Below are 26,742 nucleotides of genomic sequence, written 5' to 3' on the forward strand. Positions count from 1 at the left end.
AGAAGCATTTCTTGGCTCATTTCACATTGCTGTTTTCATCTAAACGGAACTACAGACTCCATTTTAAGTTAAAGGTGCTACAACCCTAGACAAGTAGACAGGATTTCCCAGTTCTTTACACTGGAAGATGTTGATGGCAAAAACATACACAAAATCGGCTCCCCTGGGATGCTGTTATAGTTAAGACACTTGGGATCTTCATCCTTGTTTCTCCCCCTATCATTATTACACAAAATGCATCTACTTCAAGCTGAGTAACGTATGGTAACACTTGAAGAGTTCAGTATCCAATTTGTACACCTTCCCACTCTTCAATTTTCACGTGCACAGACAGGCTGCTTGCTTTGAAGCACGAGATGCCCGCTCTGCAGACAGACTTTGGAAGCAATGAAGCAACAGCACATATTGCCTTGCTGAACCTGCAGAATTTTCTACACTGTTTTCTAGCATTGCATATGGAGACCACTTCCAATCAAGTTTATTTACTACAGTTTCGGTCTTAAAATAAATTACAGAAAACCAAACTGGAATTGACCTCAGAAGTTTTACTTAAAAGTTCATTTGCACATGGAGAAAGCAGGCTTAAGTTCTGTGTGGGCTCCATACAGCTGCACAGTTGCAGACACTGTGATTACTATGTGAGAAAACCAGTGTCACTGCTGAATATTTCTCAGAAGTTCAGAGTATATAAGATACCTCCTTCTTTTCAGCAACACTATCCACATAAAAAGACCACCATCAAAAGCTCAATGTTTACTACACTATAAATACATCATCATAATCTTAGAAATTATATTTTTAGGCAAAGAAGTCACAATAAATATTTAGATCTTTTATGAGCAAAGATGTTTTAATGTGTCACATTTCAAGAGCATCAATCTTCCTTTACAAGAAAAGAAAAATCACTTCATATATTTGGAGCTAGAGAGGTCCACAAGACTTTCTGTGAATTAAAAGTACATGAAATACATACATCATCCTTCATACATAAAATATTTTGCAATAGTGTTGAGAACACACTAAGTGTTAAACAATATTTAGAGTTAAAAGTACCTGAAAAGAATCTCTCCTGGGAGAGAGAGAGATCAACTGAACATCCTCCTGGACAGCTGTGCAAATTCTCAACAAATGGTTTTCTGTACAAGTGGTTTAACAAAAACAAAAATATCACACAGCAAGTTCTGGAATATTCAAAACAATGATTTGATAGAACAAACATTCTACAGTTACCTCAATTCCATGTTATTTTGTTACAAACAGTTATCATGGCCTAAGCCCTGTGCATTGGTGCTTGGATTCATGGCCTCATCCACGCAACATTATCTGTCACAAGAGATCAAACTTTAGCTCTTGTACTAAAGCTCAAATGGGTGACTGAATAAATTCAGCGACTTTTCCAGCAGTGAACCCCTTCCCTCCCATGTAACTTGACTCATTCAAATTTCAGATATTAAGTAGCAGATTTATCAAAGAGAGATCATGTATAAACAGCACAGTCAAAAGCTACATCAGACATAGGAAGACTAGTGGTTGAAAAATGTGTTGAGCATCTTTGAAGGCACAAGTTTCCAACACCACTGCTAAAGAGAAAAAGGAAATAGATTTAAAGGAAATTAGAAAATTAAGCTTGTCAGTTCAATAACTGTGTTTTATCATTCAATATAGAATAAAGCAAAACAGTTTATTTATGCAGTGATGAGGGAAACGAGAGAGAGAAACTAAGTCATCACCTGTCCCTTGAGATATCAAGTCCAGAAATCAAGACTGGTATTTTAAAACTTAGCTTTTCCTAATCTAAAAAAAAAAAAAGGTTTTCATGCGCAAGTGCTATTTGGTAGTATTCTCTAAAACCAAAATTATATTTGCATCTTAAAGGTGTGCATGTTAGAAATTTGATAGCAATTAAGTTGAAGAGAAACACGCTGCACAAAAAGTATCTGGAGCTACACACTAGCTAGTAAACCAAATTAAGACAAAAAGGATGGAAGTTTTTCATTACCTATTGAGCTGCATATGGAGCCTATTCTGTAACTGTTCTGTGACTACTAGAAAGCAGGCAGAACTATGACTAGACTGATTATTATCAGTTACCTGACCAGACTTATCTGGTCTCAAGGGAAACAAGAAGCTTAGCATATAATAAATAATTTCATCCTTTTTCCTATGAACAGTTAGGAAGTTAGAGTCCTCTCTTCCATTCAATGTGCAACAAGCCTGATTAAATTATGAGGAAATTAAATCTACAGCCATCTTAACCAAGCAGATATTTAGAAGGTCACCATTAAGTCATTTGCCACCACTGTCACATGTTCACTTAAACTGTAAATGTAGTAGTTTCTTCCACTTCATCCATGTAGAAACATTCATCAGAAAGGAATTATAGTGCACAAACAAGTATCATCCACCCAGATGGACCTGACATTCTGACAGCCTACTGACAGACATAGTGGAATAGCAAAGATGCTCCATGATTACAAGTATGGCACAGCAGCCAGAGAAGTGACACAAGAGCCCTTCCAAATCTGAGCTAGCAAGGGAAAAAAATTACTCCAAAAGTTTTTGTAGCAGTGAGTATACCTTGCAGTAAATACACTCTTGCATCTGGCTATTATAAAGTTCCATGATTTTCACACTGAGTTCCTTAAAGAAGTAGATACTAAACAACAGTTTTGCTCCAGCAGTATCTGATGATTAAATGACTGAGCTTTATACATGTCATTGTGTATAATTAAGCTACAGTAATCAAATTCCTTCTGAAAAACCCTACCACTAACATGACAACACCAAAACACGCAGGCATTGCAGGCTCAAATCTGTTTGACACACGTGTAACACCTGTTCACAGTGACAGAACAGCATGTAAGCTTCCAGAAATACCTTCTATCTAACCCCATTCCTCCGCACTTGGGGTTTCCTGGCTTTTGCCAATAAAGATACTTCCATGTCCATGCACATAAACTTAATGAATATTGAATGTGCTTTTGTGGAGAAAAAAGACTAAACTTTACACACATCCTAGACTGACACTTGATCCTTTTATAAGTATCCATACACATCTGCTTTGGGTGAATTCATTTAATAGGAACATTTTATTTGTTCCTGAAGCTCCTGACCAAACTTAGTCTTCTTTGGTCCCTCACCCTAAAAACAACTTCCCATTCACCAAGCCAACAGCTGTCAGAACTATAATTGTGGAACAGACTTCTAAGACATCGGCTTCCTTTGTGAAAAGGCCATTTCATAGTGTAATCTATAATAAGTGCAATCTTCCTTTCTGGAAAGCTAGCTACTGCCACGCCACGGTAGCCTGACAAGCAGGTCAGAACCAGGGGCAACCCTAGAGCCTTGAAGTAGAACTCAGTGTCATACACAGAATCTGGCTTAAATATTTGTCTAGACCTTGATGAATAAGTCACAGTATTACTCTCACATCAGAAAGGGGTCTAAATACAGCTGCAACATGAGCTCAACATTCTTATCAGTAAGAATAATGGAGTAGATCTAGACTGACCAAGTGAGTTAATTTTGGTACAAAAGTGACCACCTTTTCTGACTGCACTTCACTGGCTAAACTATCTGGCTATCCACAGGTTCTGCTTTCTATTTCTCCTGTGAGCTGTTTTTCTTCTTTGCCCTACAAGTTATCTGAAAACTAAAAGCAACATGAGAAATGCATACACATAAGGTACACTTTCAAAAATTCTTTAGTTTCTGCCCACTAGAACAAAACTGGAAAAACTGACATGTCTTGACATCTGCTTAGGAACACTTGTGACAGGTAAAATAATACGTATTATCTACAGGTATCCTATCCAGCAACTTTCTTCCTAGTCATCACTATTTGTGAAGTGTGCTGTTGCTAAATGACCTATTTACAAATGTAAACTATGTAACTGTAGTTTTAAAATAAATAGACAACCTTTACATTAGATAGCAACTTGACAACAAGGTAATAGATCATCCAATTACATCTTTCAAACAAAATGATCTGTGTATGGTGCTCAAAGATTTTTTTTTTTTATGCAGAAAATCCTTGGCACACAATCTGTTCTGCAAGAACTTCCTTGGTTTTATTCCTTTATGCTGGATAATTGTGTAAAAACTCCTTAAGTTTTGTTGGATAGTCTGTCATCACACCAGTTGCTCCCAGATCAAATGCCCTCTTGTATTCTTGTTCTTCATTCAGTACCCAAATATACACCTTTAAGAGGGGTAAAAAGACAAATTATTAGAGGAAATACTCAAATTAAAAAAAAAAGGTGACTTGTCCTAAATTGTTTCATGTGACAGAGATGATGCTGCATCTATTTAAAATGATAAATGACTACACTGTGATGCCAAAGACATGCACTCAAACATATCCAACTTTCTGCCCCTCGCCTTCCCAAAGGTGGCATTTTCTAGTGATGACTCCAACTCCATCTCATTTCCTGAGACTTCACATTTTTCCAAAAGTCAAAATATTATTTTGTGAAAAGCCCAAAATAGGTAAGCAGTTTAGCAGATTTTGTAGGCTTAAGTTTGAAGTGGGAAAAAGAAAAAAAAAATTAAAAGGGATTTAAATTAGAGATCTTTTTTCCAAGCATACAATTCTTCCTTTGCAACTACAGAACTGCAAATATAACAGCATAAGCGATTGCTCAGGAACCAAAAAGCAACTTATAATTCTAGGAATACAACAGAACATGTTGGGGAGAACAGGAATCCATCTTAAGGCCATATCTGGCTGGTTCAAATGCTCACTAGGTTAAAAGCACATTTCCTTTAGCTTTGCCACGTTGTACCTGAATGCCCCGAGCAGTGAGGTGGTCGAAAAGTGCTTTCCGCATTAGCAATCTGCAGAAAGGAGAAAGGTATTATTTAAGAACTCGAAGTATGTATGAAATTTTCAAAGTCTGTTGATGTTTTGTAATAAACTTTCCATACAGCATTTAGTTCAATGTTTTCCACAAGAAAGAGATTAGAAACTTAATTATAGAAAACTTCTAGTTCAAAAGTAACTCAAGACTGGTTAACAGATATCCAGAAATTTGCAGTAGCTATGGACATTTGTATCAACTCTTCTGAAGATCAGATCCAGCTGACTCCTGCTTCATTGTACAGGTACCCTGCGTGCCTGATGACTCAAACCCTTCACTTGCAGAAGAGATTTTATCTTTCACACCAGAAGACATGAAAACTCTACTTGCCACTCAAGAAAACAAACTAAGAGATGTTAGACACGGAAGCAAGAGCCAAAAGACACTTCTTGCAATCATGTTCAACTTCTGAAAGCATATGACTAGGTTTCCTCTGAAGCACAGATATTCTTATGATGCAAAGCGTTCCATGCAAGCCAAACAGTCCCTCCTCTGGCAACATTATGAAACAGTCAGTCCCATGAAATGTAAAATCTGCATTCTGAATGTACTTGCATGCTAATCAGCTGAATACACTTAATGGCAGAAACTAAATAGACTAAATTGGAATAATGCCCACTGTTACTGCACCTCAGTATGTTTCAATGTATGAAAAATAAAAACATACAAGAACACCTATGTAAAATTTGAGTATGATTTATGCTACACTGACAAAAAAAGCTAGAAGATACTGAAGAAAAATACAATTTAACAAGTAGCTATAGCAATAGCTACTTAGTTGCTTAAGCCAACTGTTAATATATAGGCAAAATATAAATAAAAATTTAATCAGATTAAAATCTTACGTGTCAGCTAGCCAGATAATAAATTTCTGGCTTCTTGTCATCTTCTCTGGTTCTTTCAGCCTGTTGAGGAAGAGGAAAAATAATTACTAGAACACAGATTAAAGTCTTATTTGAAATGTTCCTGCAAAAGGAACATGAAGAATTAATCTTGTAGTTCCTCAAATTAGAGCAGTAATTTCACTAAGGCAATGATTTAGAATTGGGTTACGCAAGAGAAATGTGCTACGTTTAAGAGCAGCAGTAGAGATGGGTACTCAGCAGCATTCTGAGGAAAATACGAGAAAAAAAGAGCACATGAAATCTCATATCCACCTTATTACTGACTTTCCTCTTGGCCTTAATCAGACTAATTTGTTCTCAAGAAAGAGGAAGAAATATGCAAGAATTAGTTATTTGTACAGAACTGCTATATATTACTATCTAGACAGCATCAGCACAAGCTGTGTTATAACAGCAGCTGCACGAGGGTGGTATTTACAGGAGATGCTGTAAACAGGAAACATTGATACACAAGGCACCCCACACTAACAGTTTAGTAACTCAGAGCTGTCTTGACACAGGTTAAATACAGAGGGGCAGAAGATTTGCATAGCTCTCTCTTAGGAATATACAAAAGTGCCTAAACTACAAACCAGTATCCTCAGCCCAAATACACCAACTAAACCAATGCTCAAGCTGGCATTATTATTCACTTGACTCCTTATCATTTCAGTGCTGCACCCACTGATGGATTCTAACTCACTTGAGGATGATTGAAGGCATGGGAATTTCCAAGAATTCTTCCTTGAAAGGAATGAATGGCAGCAGGCCGGTGTAGAACAGGCCAAGAAGCAGGAGGACACGTTGCAAACAGAAGATGATGGGAATGTCAGCATTCTGCAGGAACCAGGAAAGAAAGAGCCTAAGTTATCTTGGTAGCTTGTTGAGTCTGTTGCAATTAAATTTACTCAACAAAGCATGTTTAAAGTTTAACACTTGCACATAAAGATTAGGCTGCCAACTGTTTATGATATGCCTGCCACTGAACTTTAATTATTCTTTCTGGTAATCAAATTGCATGAAACTTTTGCTTGGAAGGGCAACGGGGACCTGAGGAGGTAAAATTTCACTGGTCACAGTACTATTTCTGTTACCTGCCTTCATCATCTTTCCAGGCTGCACGACACTACGCAGCATTTTGTCATAGATTAGTGTTACCACAAAGAACAAGCTGTGCATTAGCACAGGACTTGTTACAGCTTGATATCACATCAACTCACTTCACAATACATTTTTAAAGATGCTGGTTTATGAACCAAAATATCTGGGCACTGATGCTATGAAAATGAACAAATGTAACTGCTGATTAGGTCTCTTCCCCTGCACAGATAAATCAGAAGAATATCTGTATTCTCAACTGGATCAACTTCACTCAGGTGCGTAATTCCCTTGGACTAAGCCCAATTTTAATTTAATTCTTAATTGTACAGTTCCTCAGGACAAAAAGGACTAGAGTCTGTAGCTGTAAAACAGCTTTATACCAATATAACTGTGTGTCAACTAGTGACTACATCCATTCTTTTCACAAAAAGAAACACACAATAAGCAATCCTTAGAAAAATTGCTTTTGTACCAGATGAATGATGTGCAAAACAGGGTCTAAAAGTTCTGGCATAAAATCATAACACCCTATATTTTACAGAACAAGAATAAAACATGATTAGGCTTAAGTCCTCGAGTATTTTATTGGAGAGTATATGGGTGTTAACTGTGCTTGATGTATTTTAACAGTGCAAAAATCTAAGTGCAAAACTTCTTATCGCACCTACAAGTCTGACATAGCTGGCCAGATCTTTATTTACTGGGTGCTTTTCTGTACGTTTTGTTGCCACACAGTAACAAACAGGCAAGAAGAACAAAGCTCAGCTGGACCCATTCTTACCTCCTTAAGACACTTCGACACAACCTCATAGTTGACGTTCCCCCATACTGTCAAATGTTCTCGCTTATACTGACTCACCAGCTCCGAAACCTGCAATATAAAAAAGCAGAACCCTGACATGTATTCATTGAAAATTATGTGCAGCATTATTTAACTGAATCTCTACTTGCTACTTTTCAACTACGCATGCCATTACACAAAAGACAGTTCTGCTATGCACCCTCCCATCTTTAGATGATAGTGCTGCTTGCACTGGGAAGAAACAAGTGTTCAGGTCAACAGATAAAAAGGAAAGACCATTATACCTACAAAAAAAACACATAGAGAATTTAGGAAAACTAGATGGCAAATAGCATCTGATGGAAAGCAGATTTCCTCTTCTGTGATGAACACTTATTCTTGCACTGACATGTTTTTATGCTGCTTTGGTAGGCAACAGCCCATAAGAAGATCCTTCATATGAAGTACAAAACAAACACGTCTCTAGCAGTGTAACATCAGTTTCATGCCAAAATAAAAGGTCAGTAAAGAGCTATTTGCCAAATATCTTGCACAAGATCACTTCTCTGTCTTCTGTATTACCTCATATATGGAGCAAGATCTAACACGTGAAGGATGAAGCAGTCCAAGAACACAGATTTTAGTGTCACAGACTACTAGCAACTCCAAGAAACTTTTATTCTGGAATTTCAACATCATTACATGGCATTCAGTCTCAATTCTGTGTAGATTCTCATGTACCTTTTTGATCAACACATTGTTGTTTACTTTGATGTCAATGTTGACAGGAGTTTGTGGAAATGCCTCAAACACCTCTTCCAGTAGTGGAATACGGTTGTCTTCTCCCTCACAGTGACATTCTGGGGAAACAAAAACACTGACACTAATGTGACCATTTTTAATATGTTGCAGATAAAAGCTGAGATGTCAGAGCATTTGTTATCTTAAAATTAAAAATAATATATAGTTCCTAGAATTAGAAAATTTTTTAACTGAAGAAAAAAAAAATATTACTTGACTCAGAGTTATAATTAATTATGACAAGCTCACTTCCATAATGAAAATTCCCAAAGCATATTGCATGTTTAGCATTGAACTTCAAAAATTCAGACATTATTTAGCAACAGTAGGAGTGCAGGCATCGTTAAAATCCCAAAATAGCAAGCACGGGTTCAGTTATCACATACCAAACGCAATGAGATTAATATGAAATGAGACCAAATGAGAAAAACTTCTAGGAAAATTTACTGTAGAAGCATAATGAGTAAAGGGAACAGAAGACAAATGTTACTGTCTGAAACTGCTTGCAGCTCAAAAGAATTAACTGAAGGCTCTTGCCATCTCTTTGTATTACTGTACATAAACAAAAGAGATATAAATGAGTGAAAATAACACCTCATGGATCTCATCTTGGTGCATTTTAAGTATTTTACTATTTTGAACAGAAAAGTTTAACGCATTTGCTTGCAGGACATTTCAAATCTGGAAAGGCTACACAAGATAGTCCACAAAGCCCCTTGAGCAAACACATTTGATACAACCTCCAGTAGCCTTTTCTAGTGCTCTCAGTTTTAGCCTGCATGCTTTATTCAAATTACAGTCCTACAAACCACAGTTTTCACAAGAAAACAGGTTAATCTTTTCCAGGTTTTCTTCTCTTGCAGCAATATTTGTACTGAACTTTAAGTCGTACATGCAGTAACTACTACTCTCTTCATTCACCCATCTGAAAATGTCTATATTATCTGATATCTTGTAGTACTTCAGGCCCAAAGTGCACCAGCACAATGGCAATTGAGTTGTAAAGAAACTCTCTTCTGCCTTCTCTCCGTTTTCAGAACAACAAATTTTCAGTCAGCAGACTCTGAAGAGCTCACAAGGGAACTGGAAAGCAGTTGCAAGAAGTAGACAAGCAAACAATTAAAATGTTTACTTGGAAAAAAGATATATCTTAAACACAGACACTGCTAACTGCTATGCAAAAAAAAAATACTTTGGTTTCTAAAGCTAGGATTGTATTTTCCTTCTAAAACTTCTCTTATCAAGATACTGATAGAAGCAAATCCACTTTTCTACTCCCTTTGCCAAAATAAGAAATCGTCACACTACAGTAATGGAAAATTGGCTACTGTTATTGTAAACTGAAACAGCATGAGACAAAACCTTACCTTTCTGAAATGTGACATCCAACTTGCAGAGATATGGTGGAAGTTCCTTAAAAATAAAGGGAAATGGAATGCTAATTCAAATGCAGAGATTTCTCCAAAAAAAAGACAACAAAATTTTAATTCCTAAGCTATGTAAGTTATCTTTAAAGACAAAATATATTTTTTTAAATCTTCACACCCCAAAAGTGATTTAGAAGCACTGTATTCATTCTTACTTGAACTATCTGGCATTCTTAGACTTGTGTTACCTGTAGGTAAGGCAAAAATATTTCCACATGCCTGTCTGAAAATTCTGAGGATTCCACTTAATTATCAGATGGAAAGACAGTTTTTTAAAATGGGCTTTTAAAACTGCTAATGCAGGTGGGATTCATTGACCGGTCTTCCCATTAAAAAGCTGCCCATATGAGAAGGAACTTGTTGACTAAGCTTCCTTTGTCATCAGTATGGCAAAACAGGCCCACCTCCAGAAAGCTGTTCATCCAACCTACTACTGGAGGGAGTTAATCATGCTCTGAAAATGTGCCGGTTTTTCTCCCTTGACTACACAGGCAGCCTAGTTACCTTTTTTTTTTTTTTTAAATCAGACAAGATGAATCCTCTCCTTTGACTTTGGATACCAGACATACACACACATGCCCACAACCTTCCTGCCCACCCCAGCCACTCTACAAATGCGTCTTTAAACATCATGTAGCAGTAACATTTTTTTCTTCAACTTACAGAGTATTTGAGGTCAGATATGTTGACATCAACCCCTGTTGATCTCTTCAGGTTCTCATCATGGGACACAACCACTTGCTCATCTTTTGTCAGGTGACAATCCAGCTCCAACATGTCTGTTCCTATATTAACCGCACTGGAAGCAAAGAAATCTGCCTTGAACCACACAGGTATTTTGTACAGGTCCAAACCTAACACGTATGTTATTCAATTAAACTAATCCCACTGGAAGTACTTTAGATGCTTTATGATGCAATGAATTCTCACAATCTTGCTGCAAAGCAAGAAGCAAATAACGCTTCTGTAGTGGGAAAGATGATGCAAGAATAAACAACGCATTGTGAATCAGAGATGGGATTTGAACTCTGGAGCTTTGGCTTCATCTTCCACAGAAATCAAGCAGCACACTGGTCGATTGCAGCCTACCACCTCACTATTGAGAAACCTTCTAAAGTATTGTTTCAGAATTTTAAGTGTGATGTTTATTAGTATTGGCAAATTTACCACTGGAAGAAGCAAGCTCTCTTAAAAAAAAAAAAAAAAATCAATTTTGTGGTAAGCATAAACAATAGATGATAGGGCTGTGAAAGCCTTCTTTTCTGTGATTTAAGTTAATCAGGAATGGACGGATCAGGAAATTAGCAATGGGTCTTTCAGACTTTTGGCTAGCAAGACTTTATTAAAAAAAAAAAACAAAAAAACCCAAACTATTTTAATGAAAAAAATTAAAATTTTTAAAAGTATATCACTAAGACACCCAGTCATATTTTTCTAAAGAGAAACAGCTATCCCTGTTCCAATCCACTGCTTTAAAAAGTTCTAATCCAATCCCAGATCCACTCTGTAGAAGCTTAGCTCATAGGAGGAGGAGTAAAAGCAGGAAAGTAGTAACTACACTGATGAAAAATAAGTACAAGCAACTTCACGCTGAAACAAAAAAAAACCCGAAGTTTTACTCCAATAAGAATTGAGTTGCTCCTTTCATTAGAAAAGATACTCAGAAGGTATCACTCCAGCCGACTGCTGAAAGTCCTAGCCTGAAGTCTGAACACTTCCTTCAAAACACCAGGCTGTTCTTTTTATCCACCTATGAAGAAACCTATAACATCTGTAAATTCAATCTATATGGGACCCACAGCTCTGCGACTTCAGTAACAACCTTTTCCTTAAGGAAAGGGTTTTACTGACTGCTGAAGTACAGACATGCCATAAACGTTCACAAATGCAGTAATAAAACAAACAAAAAAATTAGAACATACTTCCATAACATTTAACACAATTTCTACTCCAGCTGGATCATGATCAAGAAGAGGCCTGACAAATTAAAACCAATTTGTTAACTGCTTTCCAGTGCCACCAATTAAGAATTAGGAGAGCAACAAAATCCTATTACACATGGAAGATACACAGCCTGTTCTGTGTAATTTTTCCTCCTGAGGAAAAGCATCTCCAAATATGCTGCAGGAGATTTGCCAGATCTGTAGATGATGTTCCCATCTAGTACCACGTATTATCATTTAACCAGAAAAATTTATGAAAAATATTGCTGCTTAAGAAATTCAGGACTGATGCTGCATGGCAAATGGAGAACAACAACTTTCCTTGTTAACAAATTTGAGAATTTTCCATGTTCTTACTAGCAGCTTGCTGTTGAATAAGCTTCCTTAAAGTGTTGAGTATTTTCAACTGGAAATCAGTCTGCTCTGCAGCTCTGTGATAACACATGAAATCTACATTGCTCCAGAGAAGACTTCAGATGCTCTCCAGATTCAGAAGAACATGTCGGATTCAGATCCGATTGCTCCAGAACTCAAGTTGCAAAGCAGGCTCATACTTGCAAATTAGGAAGATAGAGCTCTTTGCTTGTGTTTAACTCCAACTGTTTTCAAGTAAAAGGACATACCAGGAAACATGTAAGAAAAGCCTCACCATGAAAACTAAATTCCATGAAGCAAGGCCTAATGTAGCACAATGTATAGAGTTTACAAATAGTAAATGGACCACATACTTTTATTGCTTTAACTACAGCATTTAAAGCTTTTTCTCTCAACTGTGTTCATAAAAGAAAAGGAAATACAATGAGAAAATATCTGGAGAGTTTACTTAGCAGCTTCCTGTCAAGGCAACTAAAGTACATGGCTGAATTAGGGACAATTAATCTGGTAATTAAATTCTTATGATATCTTTTATGCCAGATCCCCAAGACACAACAAGTGTCTCTCTTAGCTTAAAATCAGTTATTTTAAAATCCAAAACTACCACAGAAGCATTTAAAAACAGTCTAACATGATTACGGCCCAAAAACTCTGTCAGGCTTTTTACCATGCAAAAACAAAAAACCCACTGTCTTTGGTACAAAAAGCTTACAATTGCTTTCCAGAATACTTGTAAATTAAGCTAGTATAGAACTTGAAATTATCAATAAGGCCTCCTCCCCCCATATACTTTGTTTATATATTCCTATAATAATGTCTTCATTATCATGCAACAGTAATAAATATTCTCCAATCACTATTAAAGTGTAAATAGCATAAATAAAACTATTTGCTTGTTGACAGTAACCTAAGTATTGACAAGGCAGAAACCAAGGAGGTAGGTCTTGAGCTGCAGACAACCATTCTCTTTTGGATTCACCTACATCAATGGTCAAATATGCTTGCTTGTGCAAACCTGCAGAAACAGCTCTGGCAAACACACCCTATTTGGCTTCGTGTAAACTCTGATGGATTATAAATTGATTAGTTCATACAAGCCATCTGAGCCAATCCAGATAATTTTTTGCAGATCACCAATTTTCTACTCAGTTCCTTTTCCTGGCTTACCAGTGGAGATGGGAATGAGCAGATGGGAAGGACAAAGCCCTTACCCCTTTACAGAGGAAGCCAGATGATTTTCTACTGCCTAATGCAGGGTAATTGATTTGACTCTGCTTTCTGCAGAAGTAATATGCCTTTATTGTTCAAACAAGGCAATCTCAAACCAAGTAACAGAACTCTGGTATTGGCAGTTGTTGTGAGTTCAAAAAGCAGACCTCAATGGATTTGTTACACTACAGCTGTAAAATAATCAAAATGGTCAGAAGAGAGTCAGACAAATGCCTGTATTATCACAAAGTATTATTTTACTCCTACCACAGCCCTTACTCTAAGTACTACAGCTTACTTCCTGGAACTAAATAAAAATAGGTTATATTGTAACTTTCTTTGCAAGAACCCTAAAGGTATAAAACCAGTACAACACTAAATTAAAATTAAGAAATAGTTAAAAAAAAGAAGCACTTTCAGAAAGTGTTGTAGGAGACTTGAAAAAAGGCAGGCCAGCAGGAAAAAAAAACCCACGAAACTGTGCTAAGCTTCCATGGAGATAGAAAATACTGCAGTACTTTCAATAGCGCTGTTTGGTTGGGAAAGCTGGCACTCCTCTGTCTGCAAGGAAATGTGCAAACTGATGAGGCTACTTAGCACAAAGCAAATTAAGAAACCCCAAAACAAAGAGAAGCCTACATAATTTGGTCACTTCTCATTGGCAGCTGGAGTTTTAAATATGCTTCTTTTTCAAATGCCTTTGAGAATCTTGTTAGAATTCACTACTTAAATGCTGGAGGCTTAAAAAGCTTTCCAGTACCAACTCCATTTAAACCCCTAGATAAGAGGCTTTCACTCATTCTGCCAATGAAGTATGTGTACGAAAGGAAAAGAAAACATAACACAAACATTTTTAATAATTTTGCAGATTGTATATTAGAAGTTAGTTAACATTAGGATTTCAGTCACAATATTACTAGGGGACAAATTATTAACCTTCTATATAGAGGAGGGAACTGAGTATCATGAAACTGTGGAACATCTAAGAGAATTGCTTACAGCCGTAATAGCAATCACCAGATTCAAACTTCCTGAAATCCAGCCTCATATGCAATTAGCATATTGGTATAGGTTATGATCTGAAATACCTTTTGAGAAACATCAACGTATCTAGAAAAAACAGTGTGTGATATTAGTTATAAAAAATAGCTTTATAATGATAAATAAATTAATGGAAGTAATTGCCATTAAACATGGAAGCAGTATTGTTTCATGCTTTATTAGCTAGTGCAGGAGGAATCAGGCCTCAGGAGTTTTATTTCCAATTGCCACTCTACCATGTTACTGTGTACAACTCAGTTTGTGATATCCCAATTCCTTGTTTAAATTGGAGTGATGTTTAGCAATCCACCAAAATCATCCAAAGGAAGGATGACTTTCAGAAGTAGGACATTGTACCCCAAACAACTGATGGAAGTCATATCTTTCTTGATTGTTTCACTCACTAAAGACAATGACAAGAGCACTAATTGAGGCATTATTGGTTCCATTTGTACTCACTGGTGAAAGGCTGCCATCGTGTTTTCCAGGTTCTCCCCAGCACCTAAAAAAATAACAAAAACTAAAACATGCACAAAATCCTTTTCCTCCCCTCAATCCCAGATGAAATAACAACACCAAAAAAAAAATTACATATTTTGAGGAAATACTTGGAGGAATAAGTATGAGGCTAGAGTCAGAAATCCCTGTTGCTGCTAACCTACTGGGGAGACCCAAGAGACAGGACTTTCTCAAGGTTAAACAATTTAAAAAAAAAAAAAAAAAAAAAAAGTTATCTTAGATTTGTATAACACTTTGAATATACAAAACAAAGTGGTTATTTTCCCGGAGGTTGGGTACCCTGTTTTTCCTTAAAGGTGCTATATTTGGCTATGACAATATGCTCCACAAGCATAAGAACAGTATATACAAAAAGCCTATTTCAGAGTTAGTGGGAGAAGTAATAAGAGGAAAGGTAACTAGAAAGGGGGAAAAAAAAAAAAAAAAGCCCCAAGGAAAAAAGCACCCAAGATTCTCTAAAGCTGATATTCCCTAAACACATAACGCAGTTGATGCTCAAAGAGGGGACAACCTCTTTTCTGTGCAAGGATGCTTCCTGAAACAGCACAAATCTGTCATTAAAGGTTTATGCTGCTGGCAAGGGGAGGTGTCATACACAAGGAATGAAACACACAAACTCCAGTCAAGAAACAAAAGGACAAGCAAATTCAATTTTCCCTGAGGCAGGAGTAAACTCTGCAACTCTTAAGCCATCATTCTCTACATAAAAATCTTTGAAAATCAGCCAGGTTAGGGACTGGAAAAGGTTGCGCCTTCTCCCTCCCACAGAAATCAGGCAATATTATATACTGAAAAACAAAACAACTTCAGGAAGTTACATGTACTGATGAGTATATCTATGCAAATTTTAACTACTCTCTGACATTGATGAATGACAGACATTGTAAACAACAATTATAAGAGCTCCAATTAAGGCTTTGCCTATTAACAAGGCCTCACCAGTACATACTTACCCAGGTCTGTGTCTAGTTACTTAATGAAAGCAATGCAATTCTATGCACGTGCAACCAGCAATTTAAAATTGTTGTTATCAGGTTAGTTTGCATTGGTAAGTTTACAAAATTAAAGACTTAATTGACTTCCAATCATAATGACAAAATCTGTACGGTTGAACGTTAATCACTGATAAGTCCACTGCAGCTTCTGTGATTAGACATTCACCAATATTTTATGGAATTTGATTGCAGAACTAGAAATAGGCTGAGTGGCAAAAGTCACTAACGGATAGAGGAGAGCATGAGAATCTCATTGTATATTTCTGAGGAGTGCCTAACTGGTAGGAAAAACCTGCACAGGATCTGGATGATTAGTTATAAATTAACTGCAATAAAAATTGAGGTTTTAGATAACTTATCAACTGTGACAATACAGCCCATACATCCTGAATGGTAAGAGAGGGAAAAAAAAAATCTGAGGCAGTCTTCAATTTGTGAACAAAACAACAGTATCCTAACATTCCCAGGTAGAAATTTCTAAAAATAAAACTTTAAGTGACTGATCTAACAATTCACATGTTAGGGAGGTAGGTATAGCAAGTCAAACCAGTTGGTAACAAAATGCCTGACTTGTCGTGTTTTGGGGAAGTAGGGAAAAAAGTTGAGATCAGCTGAAAGAGGAATTCTAAATCAGCAACATGGCTTTCACAAACCACACTCAGAAATGGGAACTACAACAAGCAAGTTATTTGATGTACTAAGTAATTTTCTCTCCTTAAAAACGAAAAGGCTGGGCTGACTGAAGGGCTTCTGACATTTACTTAAATGCATCTCCAGATTCACATATTTTCCATTGGCATTGTTGCATTTCCCATGCAGAAATAACCTTCCCCTGCATACGTTAGCATCCTGTGAGCCCAACTGGCCATGTTCACACATTATGATTGCATACTCTAACTCTGAAAGCATCACCATGGGGCAAGAGGGAGTCAATGTCAAGCACTGACTCTCGCAGATGAGCCTTAGAAGTTCTGTTGTTTTGGGTTTCTCACCCCAAAGCAAAGAAGCTCACCAGGAAGAATGCTGCCAGCAGGTCAAGGGAGGTGATTATTCCCCTCTCCTCAGCACTGGTGAAACCACATTGCCAGTTCTGGGCTTCAAAGTACAAGACAGACATGGATCAACTGGAACAATTCCAGAGGATGAGAGATTCTTGCATATGTGAGGCTGATGGTGCTGCAACTGTTTAGCCTGGATGAAAGAGGCTCAAGAGAATCTTACCAACACGTATAAATACCGGATGGGAGGGAATAAAAAAGACTGAGACAAACTCTTCTCAGTGGTGCCAAAGGAAAGGACAAGAGGCAATAGGAACAAATTGAAATACAGAAAATTCAGTTTATAAATATAAGAAAAAAACCTTCTTTATTGTAACAGTGATCAAAATCTGGAACAGGCTGCCTGGAGACATTGTGGAGCCTCCATCCTTGGATGTATTAAAAACCTAACAGGACAAGGTCCTCGTCAACCTGTTGTAGTTGCCCCTGTTCTGGTCAGATGAGATGATCTCCAAAGGTCCCTTCCCATCTCAACTATACTGTGATTCTGTAAAAATCACCATGTCATCCTGTCTCAGAGACCCTGCAATCCAGCCCATGCAGCCGGCATTGACAGAGGACCCTAACACAGAATATCAAGACTTAATTATTGACCTCAGAAATGACCAATTTTTAAATTATGCAGAAGTGAAGAAATAATTCAGGGATGCTTTCACTGATGAGCTATAAACTGAAATAAGAAAATTCTTTCATGAAGGAAGAAGTGAAATCAAAACCCGCAGACTTAAAACAACTTCAAATACAAACCTTCAGCTCAGAGAGGAAAAAGCCAAACGAGTTAAGTGTTATCTTGATCTCTGAAGTTAAGAGGAGTAATGCAATAGGAAACCTGACACTGAGTCTAAAGCTACAGCGTGACTAAAGCCTGATGCGACTTTAAGTCCCACAGGAATTTAAGTTACAAGGTAAATACTACAGAGAGTAAAGAGTAAAAAGCCATCTTCAGTCTCATAGTACCCGGTGAGCAAAAAGCTGCAAAATGTTGTTTAAGCGTTGTACTTCTATTGTAGGTGCGTTTCACAGTACATATGTGGCCACAGAACAAAGACTGGCTAAACACCTAACGAATAACCCTCCCATTGAGCAAGGCCTTCCTGTTGTTGTAATGATGCTTAGTGCAACCCGCCAAAACACTTCCATTCTAGGCTTAGGGCTGTCTATCTCAGCTGAGGTCATTGCAAAGAAGCAAGAACAAAAGAAGATTAAGGAGATCATACCACGTTCCAGCAAAGTCATCTGCAAGTTTTTAATAGCTTACAAATGAGCAAATGGGTAACAATCAAAATTAAGAACCTCTGTTTGTCATACCTACCAGGAAATGGCTAATACACATACACATTCCAAAACAAAAGGTGTATTTTATCCAATACTTAAGACTACAGTTATAAAGAAACTTAATCTGTCATATAAACTAAATGAAAGAAATGCAAGTAATAAAATCAGTAAGAGATCAGCTCTAGTTTTCATATTTTAATAATTCAATACAGTAGCAGTAGTTAAGGACCACTGGCTAGATCTGTGATCAAAGACTGCATAAACTGGCACCAGATACGACATTGAAAACTGTCTAAACTCAGCATTTCCCACAGAAATTCAGGAAATATATTTACTGGAAAACTGACTGACTATTTTCACAAACAGAATGAAAATCCAGCAGGTAAAATCGCAGAACTGATCTTCATAGAACAGGAAAGTACAATTTACTGTATTTTTGTTTTTTTTCTTCCCAATGATTTGGAAAAGGTAGAAGAAACTTTAAAAACATCTTTCAGCTGTTTTAGACAGAAACAACCAGCCTACCCACAAGGCCTTGGCACAAGGTGTATGAAGGGGACAGGACTCTCAAAATGGGATCTGTTTTACCACGACACTGAATCATTAACTGTCTCCAACAGCAAGGGGAGCAAGAACAGAGAGTCACAGCAAACTGCATTTCTTCTGAAACCAGAAAGAGAAGCAAAAAGGCAGTTAGAGGCAAGAAGATCAATCTTTCGTACCTGATCTAAGCAACAGTCAGCTGCCTCTCTCGTTATGGAGATACTATTAGTCAGACTCATTGGGAAGAAAAAAAAAATACATATACGTTTGAGGGAAACCATCACGACCCACATAAAACAAGCTGATTTCGGCTGACGCGTTTTGAGTTTGGAGATTAATTCAGCTTTGAAACGAAGCACTGGTCAGCAGGTGGCACCTAAAATTAGGTTGCGGGAGAAAGGTTTAAAGGGAGCCCACTGCGACCGCCGGGCACCGCTCAGCAGCCCCTCCGAACCTTCCCCGCGGGGCTCGGGCAGCGGGGGGAGACGGGTCCTGAGGGAGCGGGGAGGCATCGCCCCGCGGGGGCCGGGGGAGCCCCTCAGCAGCGGGGGCCGGGGAGCGCCGCCGCCCTCCGGAGCGGCGGGCGGCCGCCTGAGGGGAAGGCGGGAACCGGCGGCCCCGGGGCCGCGGCGGGCAGGGACACCCCCCCCCCACCCCGCACCCCCTCACTCACCGCCGCGGTGGGAGATGTGCCGGCAGCGGAAGCGCTGCCGCTTGGGCCGGTGGAGCAGCCCCGGACACTTGAGGAGAAGCGCCGAGGTGAGGACGTAGCCGCCCAGCGTGGAGAGCAGGTACAGCGTCGCCGACATCCTGAACCTCCTCGCCGGCCACCCCCGTTGCCCGGCCCGGCCCGCAGCCGGCTCCCTACGAGGCGCCGGCGCTGCGGGAGCCGCTGCCACTGCGGCCGCGCAGCCGCACCGCCTCCCCCCCGCCCCCGGAGCCGCGGAGAGTGCGCAGGCGCGGAGCGACCCCCGCCCTTCCCGCCAAGGGCTCGGCCGTGAGGCGATCGCCCCTCAGAGGGGCTTGGCAGGCCCCGCGCGTCCGTCACAGCTTGAGCTTTTTAAAAGTAGTTCACAAACGCTGCGAGCGCTTTCCAATTGCACGCTTTAATTTCTCCTTTCGTTTTCCCCGCTGCCTGTAGCATAGCCGTGTCTCTCAGAGATAACTGTTCTCTGTAGTGCTTTTCATTTTATTGATTGCACTCGGGAATCGCTAAGTGCTCGGTAAATCTAAATTCATTAAGGCATGCAGAGAGAGATAGTGTCTTCTTCACAAATGGGGTGGGGGGGGTTGTTCTCCACACCCAGCTGATCAGAGATGTCATACGCTGAACAGAAACTAGGTCTTGAACTCCGGTCATGCAGTATAATTACTGTATTATAACAAATTGGCAAATTAAATTTTCTATGCATGCTAATGAAAAACAAATATTCTAGAAAATTAAATTAGGTCTCAGCATACAGCCGCTATCACTAATACATCTTACCTCGACAAAAAGTTAGAAGTTGATTTACTGTGACTAATTTTTTGGCACCCACAGCCACATGGGAAGCTCACAGAATTTAAGCTACCTTTCAGTACATCATGTAGTCCATCTTTTGGAAAGTGCAGTATAATTACCGGAACTCCCCCAATTTGAGATTCAAACTGGGCCAAAAACATCCTTTTAGCAAACAAAAGTGTGTTTAATCACAAATCCAGCCATACTGACAATTAAGCAGCAGTTGCTTACAATGAACCAAGCTCATACAGCTCTAGTTTTTCCACAAATTGACCAGCAGTTTTCGTTTCCAAAGAGATCTGTCATTCCAAGTATGAAATTAAGTCAGCCTTTTAACAAAATCTGATCTATGAATACAAATACAGTAAAATACTTCAACATGATCTAGGTAAGCACAGTTTCTGATTATGTTGTCAATAAATATCAGAACTGCAATGCCTTTTTCTTTTTAAAGACAAGATCAGAGACAAATGATTTCTCACATCACATTGAAAAGCAACCACTGTTTGCATACAGATAGCTTGTTTAGAAAAAGGGAAAAGAATCTGCCAATCATTGCCTCAATATGACAAAGGAAACTTGATTTCAGGCAGTGCTAAATCTTAAATATTCCTAAACATGGGGAAAAGAACTATCATTAAAACATCTAGTAATACCAGCTCAATACATTACAATAACCAGCTTTTATCTTTTACATATGAAAATGTAATAAACAGAAAATGTACACATCTTGGATTCCTTTCTCTGCTTTGATATCAGACCTTATTCTCAACCAGACTGTGTTCCAGTGAAATGCAGTGGTCTTCACTAGATTGCAGTGATAGCTGCTGGGTAACAGACATGAATCAAAATCCATTATTTGGATTGAAAATAGTATTTTTAAACTAAAATCAATCTACCAGAACTATTCTTATTGTGTAACTGCTTTCAGTATTCCTCGGAGAACTTTGTAACTCATTAATTGTTGGCTTTCTTTGGGAGGAAAGCAGGGTCCACGTTCTGTCACGTATGCATAAGGAAATCTAAGCACCCACAGCCCATCAGCTGGAAGGGTTATTTCCTGCTTCTCAGGGTAAAATACAGGACAAGGTGGTGGCCCTGGTTGAACCTGAAAACAAAAGGAAATATGAGTAGATAATCAAACATCATTAGAATAAAAAAAAAAACACCCCAAATTTAAAAGCAAACTGAATCCAAGGAAGTCTGTTAAGTCTTGCCTACAACCAGGTTCTTATCCACTTGAGCACATTCCAGGAAACCACGGGTGCTGTTGTGGTGAGACACCCTTGAATTTCTGATTTTATCACAATGAAGATGCTGAATTTAAGGCTGCAGATTAGGTCCAATCAAAGAGAACCACAACACAAACACAACCCTTCCACCTCTTGGGCAGTAGTAAACACTGCACTAACAGTGGATTTCACTGTGGCACAGATGTCCCTGAGCTGTTACCTCATTTTAAACCAATGTGAACTTCAGCAACATTTAATAGGGGTCTTGTATAATTTGTGTTAAAAGATTCAGAAAGTCTTGTTCACGTGAGGAACCGTTGTGTGGAACCCACAACACATAGCATAATGAACGTTCCAAATAAATGCACACCCCAAGGAGTCAAAAGCTATGATACAGCTGTAAACTGGGAATGAAAAGCAAAACAGGTATCTACACAAACTGAACCTTCAATTCTTGCCTCTGTTTCAAACAGTAACATGATAAACTGCACCCTGCATTGAAATACTGGTGTTGGTGTCAAGTTTCAGTCAGTGTTCTTGCTTTAACTTCTAAAACAAAGCAGATTCATATCTGAGTAGTTGAAGGTGTCCCATAAAATAAGCCAACTCCATTGTCTTACGATACAGAGTTAAGAAGCTTGTGGCACGTCCCAAACAGCTCAGAGGGTTACAAAATGTCCCAAATCTGCCTCCCCTCTCACACACACAGATGCATTTTGTGTCGACTTGCTATTCAGTGACACTACTATACAATGAGCACCCACTTTCTTGCCATAGACTAGCAAATAATAAGCACTTAAGTGCACACAGTATTTCATATTGCAGTAACTGAAGGAAAATACACTTGCTCATATTTTACTACCTTAAAAATTTGAAGTGTAAATGGAGCTTTTTCTCCATTTTTTAAAATACACATTTGAAAATGGGAAATCTCCAATTAAAGAATTAACACCTTTTCACTTCCTAAATTCAAAGGCTAACTAACAATTAATCTCAGCAATGCTTTTCTCACATTTAAAATGAATTCATTCTTAAACAGTTGTTACTTGTTACCTTTTTAAAAAGAAGCAATTACTACAGTATGGAATGCTATTAATTCAACCTTGATAAAATATTTTTTTTGAAGTTACTTTATACAAAGTATAAAGCTGGCATAAGCCAATCCTTAAGTTTAAAAAAAAAAACCCAAACCTTTAAAACAGATACTTATGGTGACTACTGCCTTAGAGAACTTGACTGAAGTTGGTTTGAGTTGGAGTTTCTCATAGCATCCCTCTGACACCCTTTGCAGATCACCCTTGTGCCTTCCGGTCCTGCAATTCACGTTGCAACATACAACCCCTTCTCGGCAGTTACCAGATTCCCTCTTCCGTTACTCACCTGAGGAGTTAACGTGATCTGCAGTGGAGCATCAGGAACCACCACAAAGAGTCTCATGAACTGAGCGTAATGTGGCTTGAGTCCTCGCCCCTGAGTTGACGACAGGATGTACAGCGGCATGTCAGAATTGAGGGCTTTGATGGCAGATTCCTTTGGCCCCCCTCCCATCACTTTCATGACCTTATCGGGCCCTGAACACATGAACCTCCTACCACGTGCGTCTTCATATTCAAATCCTACAAAAGCTCGAGCTATGTCATCTCTCCGTCTTCCTCTTCCCATCACAACTGCACTTCTTTTTCCAGGAACAGCCTTGTTAGGTGCCGGCCAGGAATTGGTATCTAAGTCTCCGTCATCTTCAGTTCTTGTCCTGATGACGATGTCCCAAGGCATTAAATAGTTTGTTCCTGGGATAAAGCCTTGTTGATCTAAGCCGGTGTGGAAGTTATAAGCCTTAGCAGGCCCCAGCTTAACCAGTGACCAACTGGAGAATTTAGGCAAAAGGCCTTTGGGGCAATTAGAATGGAGCATCCCGGGGAGGTACTCGACAGTGGACGCCTGGCGATCTACCAGGCTTGGCCTTTTCTCACTTTTGGAGTCCCCACTCTGCCCATGACTTTCTGCATTGTCCCCTCCACCCTGGGCATCAGGCGGGTAAGTGCCCAAGCTGCCTGTCGACTGGCCCAGGCTGAGGGCTAAGCTCAGGCCCGTGCTTTCTCCCTGAGTCTGAGGTTCTTTTTCCTTAAGCTTCTCAATCTCGCCTTCCGGAGGGGCAGGCGATGACTCATCCCGAGCAGGTGCCGGATCAGGTGTGCTTGGCTGAAATATGGGAAAGTTGATGTGCTCCAGCTTCCCACAGCATTTTTCTTCCAGTAGCTATAAGAAAAAAAAATGTGGTTAACTCTCCATCTTCCACCTCCAAGATGAGGGAGTTCAGAGTCATAACATTCAGCAGCTACAATTAAGACTCCAGAGGTTTGCACTGGGTGAGAACCAAAGCAGCGATGGGAATACAGCCCACAGACACGATGGATTTTAAATTCACACGAACCAACACACTTGAAGTATAAATAGATGCTCCTGCGTGCATGCACTCGTGAAGAGTGGAACTGCCCACTCTGGTCAGCATATCGTGCAAACAATTTCTGCTCCCAGAAATATCTTTCTCAAGCAATGTTTACAAGCTGATAAGGTTAAGAGAAAACTTACTTGTATTCACTTCAGACTAGAGACTTTGTTGATGAAGCAAAAGCACTGCTTGAAGCAAAAATAGAGACCCAATAATTACCTGGTAAAAGTCGTAATTAGCTGCTTTGATATCAAAGGGGTCATCCCGAGGAGCTTGTTTCCTTCCACAGTTACAGGCACCAGTGGAACGAGCCCGGCTGTTGTGGTACAGAACTGGAGGATTTCTGTCTGCTTCTGGCTTTTCCCCTAAAAGCAAAATCAACCAAACCCTAGATAAATTGCTCACTATTTCTAGAGATTCTTTAATTCCCTTCACCCAGTGTTTTCTCCTTGCTATGTATGTATGCAAAATTATTTACCAGCAATGCCAGTTTGTCAAGCAACTCCTCCCTTTCCCACTTTTAATATAAAGTTCAGTTTAGTATCTGGATTCTTCTTTGTTTTTACCACCTCTTCCTAAAAGGCATAAATAGTTCTTCTGCCTGCAATAAATATGTATCAGACAGTTTGTATTCCTTGATTGACATCAATCAAGCTATTTTTAAAAATAGCTGAGGGGGCACTTATGCTTCCTAGAGAACTTCTCTTACACATCTATTGTTAGAAGGACTCCAGCGTAATGCTTCTAATTAACAAGATGGAATCAGAGTTACTCCTAAAATCAAAGTTAATACTAACAGTGGACTCACTCCTAAATGTTACTCAACCTAAAGGAAACCTGCACAACCACTCTGCTGTAATTAATCCCACTGTACAAAGATGAAGCTTTAAAACTGCCAAACTTTCATCTTCTATAAACATGCAAGAGTCAGTGTGTGCAGCTTAAGACATTTTAAAGCAGATTCAAAACTAAACTATGAAACCCAATTACAAGTGAGTTTCTTTACCTGCTTTTGGGAGCAGATGAAACTTATGCACGCAGTGCTGGTCAGTTAAACTTCGCTCTTCGCAAAGCTGATGCCCGTTGCTCCAGAACTTGTAACAGTCCTCGTTAAGCTGCATGGCGTACTTATGAAAGGCTGGGCCGCGGGCGTGCTGGCTGTACACACGCAAAGCCTGTGCCAGTTGGTTCTTATGGACTGTCATGGTGTAGTTGTGGGGCAGGTTGGATTGGTAGGCGCTGTGGGCCATGGGGAGAGCTTTCTGGCAACGGTTTTCTGAGAACTTGGTGTCTATATCCAAATAGCCTTCCAAGACTTTGATGCTGCTCATGATTTTTGAGCTCAGTTCCCCAGTGAGAGAGGTTGGGTCATCATCTTTGCCTTCGATGGTCACTTCATACAGTTTTAAAGCTGCAGCAACCCACTTCTGGTAGGTTGGGAGCTCGAAGTGAGAGGGCTGGGGGTTCCTCCCCACGCTGTCGTCAAAGCCCTTCTTGCTAAGCACCAGCTCCACATGCTGCCACAAGAACTCCTTGAGGGTGCAGTCCACAAGCTGTCCAGAGGAGCTGGAGCTGCTGCTGCTGCTCTCTGCGTGGAAGGACAGCTGCTGCCTGCCATGCCGCATCATCTGATACCTCCTGGGTCCTGACAGGGTGGGAGCCAGCAGCGAGTCTGTCTCTCTCATGGTGCAGTTGCTCCTGAGTTGCTCAAGAAGCATGGCCACCGGATCATCTCCGTCCTGGGCCCCACCAGCCACAATGTACACGAAAGCCTGGTTCGCAGGCACGGTGAACAGGCAGTTGATGCTCTGGTTGGTTAACACCCTGCTCTTGCGGAAGATGCGATAGATCTGATCCTCCAAAGCGTGCTGCAACCTCCTCTTGGGGGAGTGCTTCTTGGGGGGTGGCTTCTCCAGGTGACCGCAGGGGTCCTGTCCCCTGCTTGGAGGGGGATCCACCTTCAGGGCCCCGTTGAGCTGGAAGAGGAAGAGGAGGCGGGGAGGGCACGGCCTGCAGTTGAGCTTCCACTCCTTGCCCACCGGGCAGTCTTTGATGGCAGCCTTCAGGGAGGGCAGGACCTTCTGCCGCAGCCCATCCAGCGCCCTGAAGACGCGGTCGTAGGTGATGTCGAAAGAGCAGGTGGGGTGCACCAGCAGCAGGATGTGGCAGACGGAAAAGAGGTAGAGGAGGCTCAGGCAGTGCAGTTTCTCCTGGTGTTTCCAGAACTCGTGGGCCTCGGCATGAGGCAGTGGGGCCGGGCCACCGGAGGGGTGGCCGGGCCCGGGCTCCCTGCTCTCGGCCGCCGCCAGGTCCCCGCAGGCCCGCAGCAGCTGCGGCGTGTCGCAGATGGAGGTGAGCACCAGGTACAGCACCCGGCTCTCCTGGCTGTAGTAGGCCTGCAACTGGTTGTAGTCCTTGGTCAACGGTTCACCCTCCTGCCCCGCCGCTCCGTCCGCCGGATCGGGATCCTCCTGCCCGAAAAGCGGAAAGACCTGCCGGTCGCACACGGTGCTCACCAAGGCCGCCTTCTCCGAGCACAGCTGCAGCGCCGTCTTCCCGAAGATGCCCACCACGCACACCTCCTCATCGCCGCCGGCCGCCGCGCCGCTCCCCGCCTCGGCGGCAGCCGTGGCGGCCAACAGCAACTCCCGCAGGTTCACGGGCCCCACCGCCATCGCTCCCCCCGCCGCCGCCGCTCCGGGCAGCCCGGCCGGTAGCGGCATGGCCCCCGCTCCGCCCGCCCGGAAGC

The 26,742-nt window shown here is 40.4% G+C and overlaps 2 protein-coding genes across 2 annotated transcripts; both read right to left on the reverse strand.

Annotated features, from left to right (window-relative positions):
- Nucleotides 1–823: 823 nt before the first annotated feature.
- On the reverse strand, nucleotides 824–19,735 carry GDPD1 (glycerophosphodiester phosphodiesterase domain containing 1). The gene is made up of 10 exons (XM_042791523.1): nucleotides 19,485–19,735; nucleotides 14,881–14,923; nucleotides 10,517–10,652; nucleotides 9,794–9,839; nucleotides 8,367–8,485; nucleotides 7,626–7,715; nucleotides 6,447–6,580; nucleotides 5,705–5,764; nucleotides 4,785–4,836; nucleotides 824–4,201 (listed from the first exon to the last, which is right to left on the reverse strand). Exons 1-10 carry the CDS (start codon nucleotides 19,618–19,620, stop codon nucleotides 4,079–4,081), a joined length of 939 nt encoding a protein of 312 aa, XP_042647457.1. The 5' UTR covers nucleotides 19,621–19,735; the 3' UTR covers nucleotides 824–4,078.
- Nucleotides 19,736–20,472: 737 nt separating this feature from the next.
- Nucleotides 20,473–26,735, reverse strand: SMG8 (SMG8 nonsense mediated mRNA decay factor). The gene is made up of 4 exons (XM_042791522.1): nucleotides 25,000–26,735; nucleotides 24,213–24,358; nucleotides 22,925–23,800; nucleotides 20,473–21,420 (listed from the first exon to the last, which is right to left on the reverse strand). Exons 1-4 carry the CDS (start codon nucleotides 26,714–26,716, stop codon nucleotides 21,223–21,225), a joined length of 2,937 nt encoding a protein of 978 aa, XP_042647456.1. The 5' UTR covers nucleotides 26,717–26,735; the 3' UTR covers nucleotides 20,473–21,222.
- Between the last annotated feature and the right edge of the window lie 7 nt (nucleotides 26,736–26,742).

The sequence above is a fragment of the Tyto alba genome, unplaced genomic scaffold, assembly GCF_018691265.1.
Source record: "Tyto alba isolate M040663 unplaced genomic scaffold, T.alba_DEE_v4.0 Super-Scaffold_19, whole genome shotgun sequence".
Classification (NCBI taxonomy): domain Eukaryota; kingdom Metazoa; phylum Chordata; class Aves; order Strigiformes; family Tytonidae; genus Tyto; species Tyto alba.

Coding starts and splice junctions, on each gene's coding strand:
- GDPD1 (XM_042791523.1), bottom strand. CDS start 19,620: ATGTCGGCGACGCTGTACCTGCTCTCCACGCTGGGCGGCTACGTCCTC. Junction 4,837..5,704: donor ATTATCTGGCTAGCTGACAC/GTAAGATTTTAA, acceptor TCCTTTCTGCAG/ATTGCTAATGCGGAAAGCAC. Junction 4,202..4,784: donor TCACTGCTCGGGGCATTCAG/GTACAACGTGGC, acceptor CCCCTCTTAAAG/GTGTATATTTGGGTACTGAA.
- SMG8 (XM_042791522.1), bottom strand. CDS start 26,716: ATGCCGCTACCGGCCGGGCTGCCCGGAGCGGCGGCGGCGGGGGGAGCG. Junction 23,801..24,212: donor CTAATTACGACTTTTACCAG/GTAATTATTGGG, acceptor TTTTTCTTATAG/CTACTGGAAGAAAAATGCTG. Junction 21,421..22,924: donor AGATCACGTTAACTCCTCAG/GTGAGTAACGGA, acceptor TTTTGTTTTCAG/GTTCAACCAGGGCCACCACC.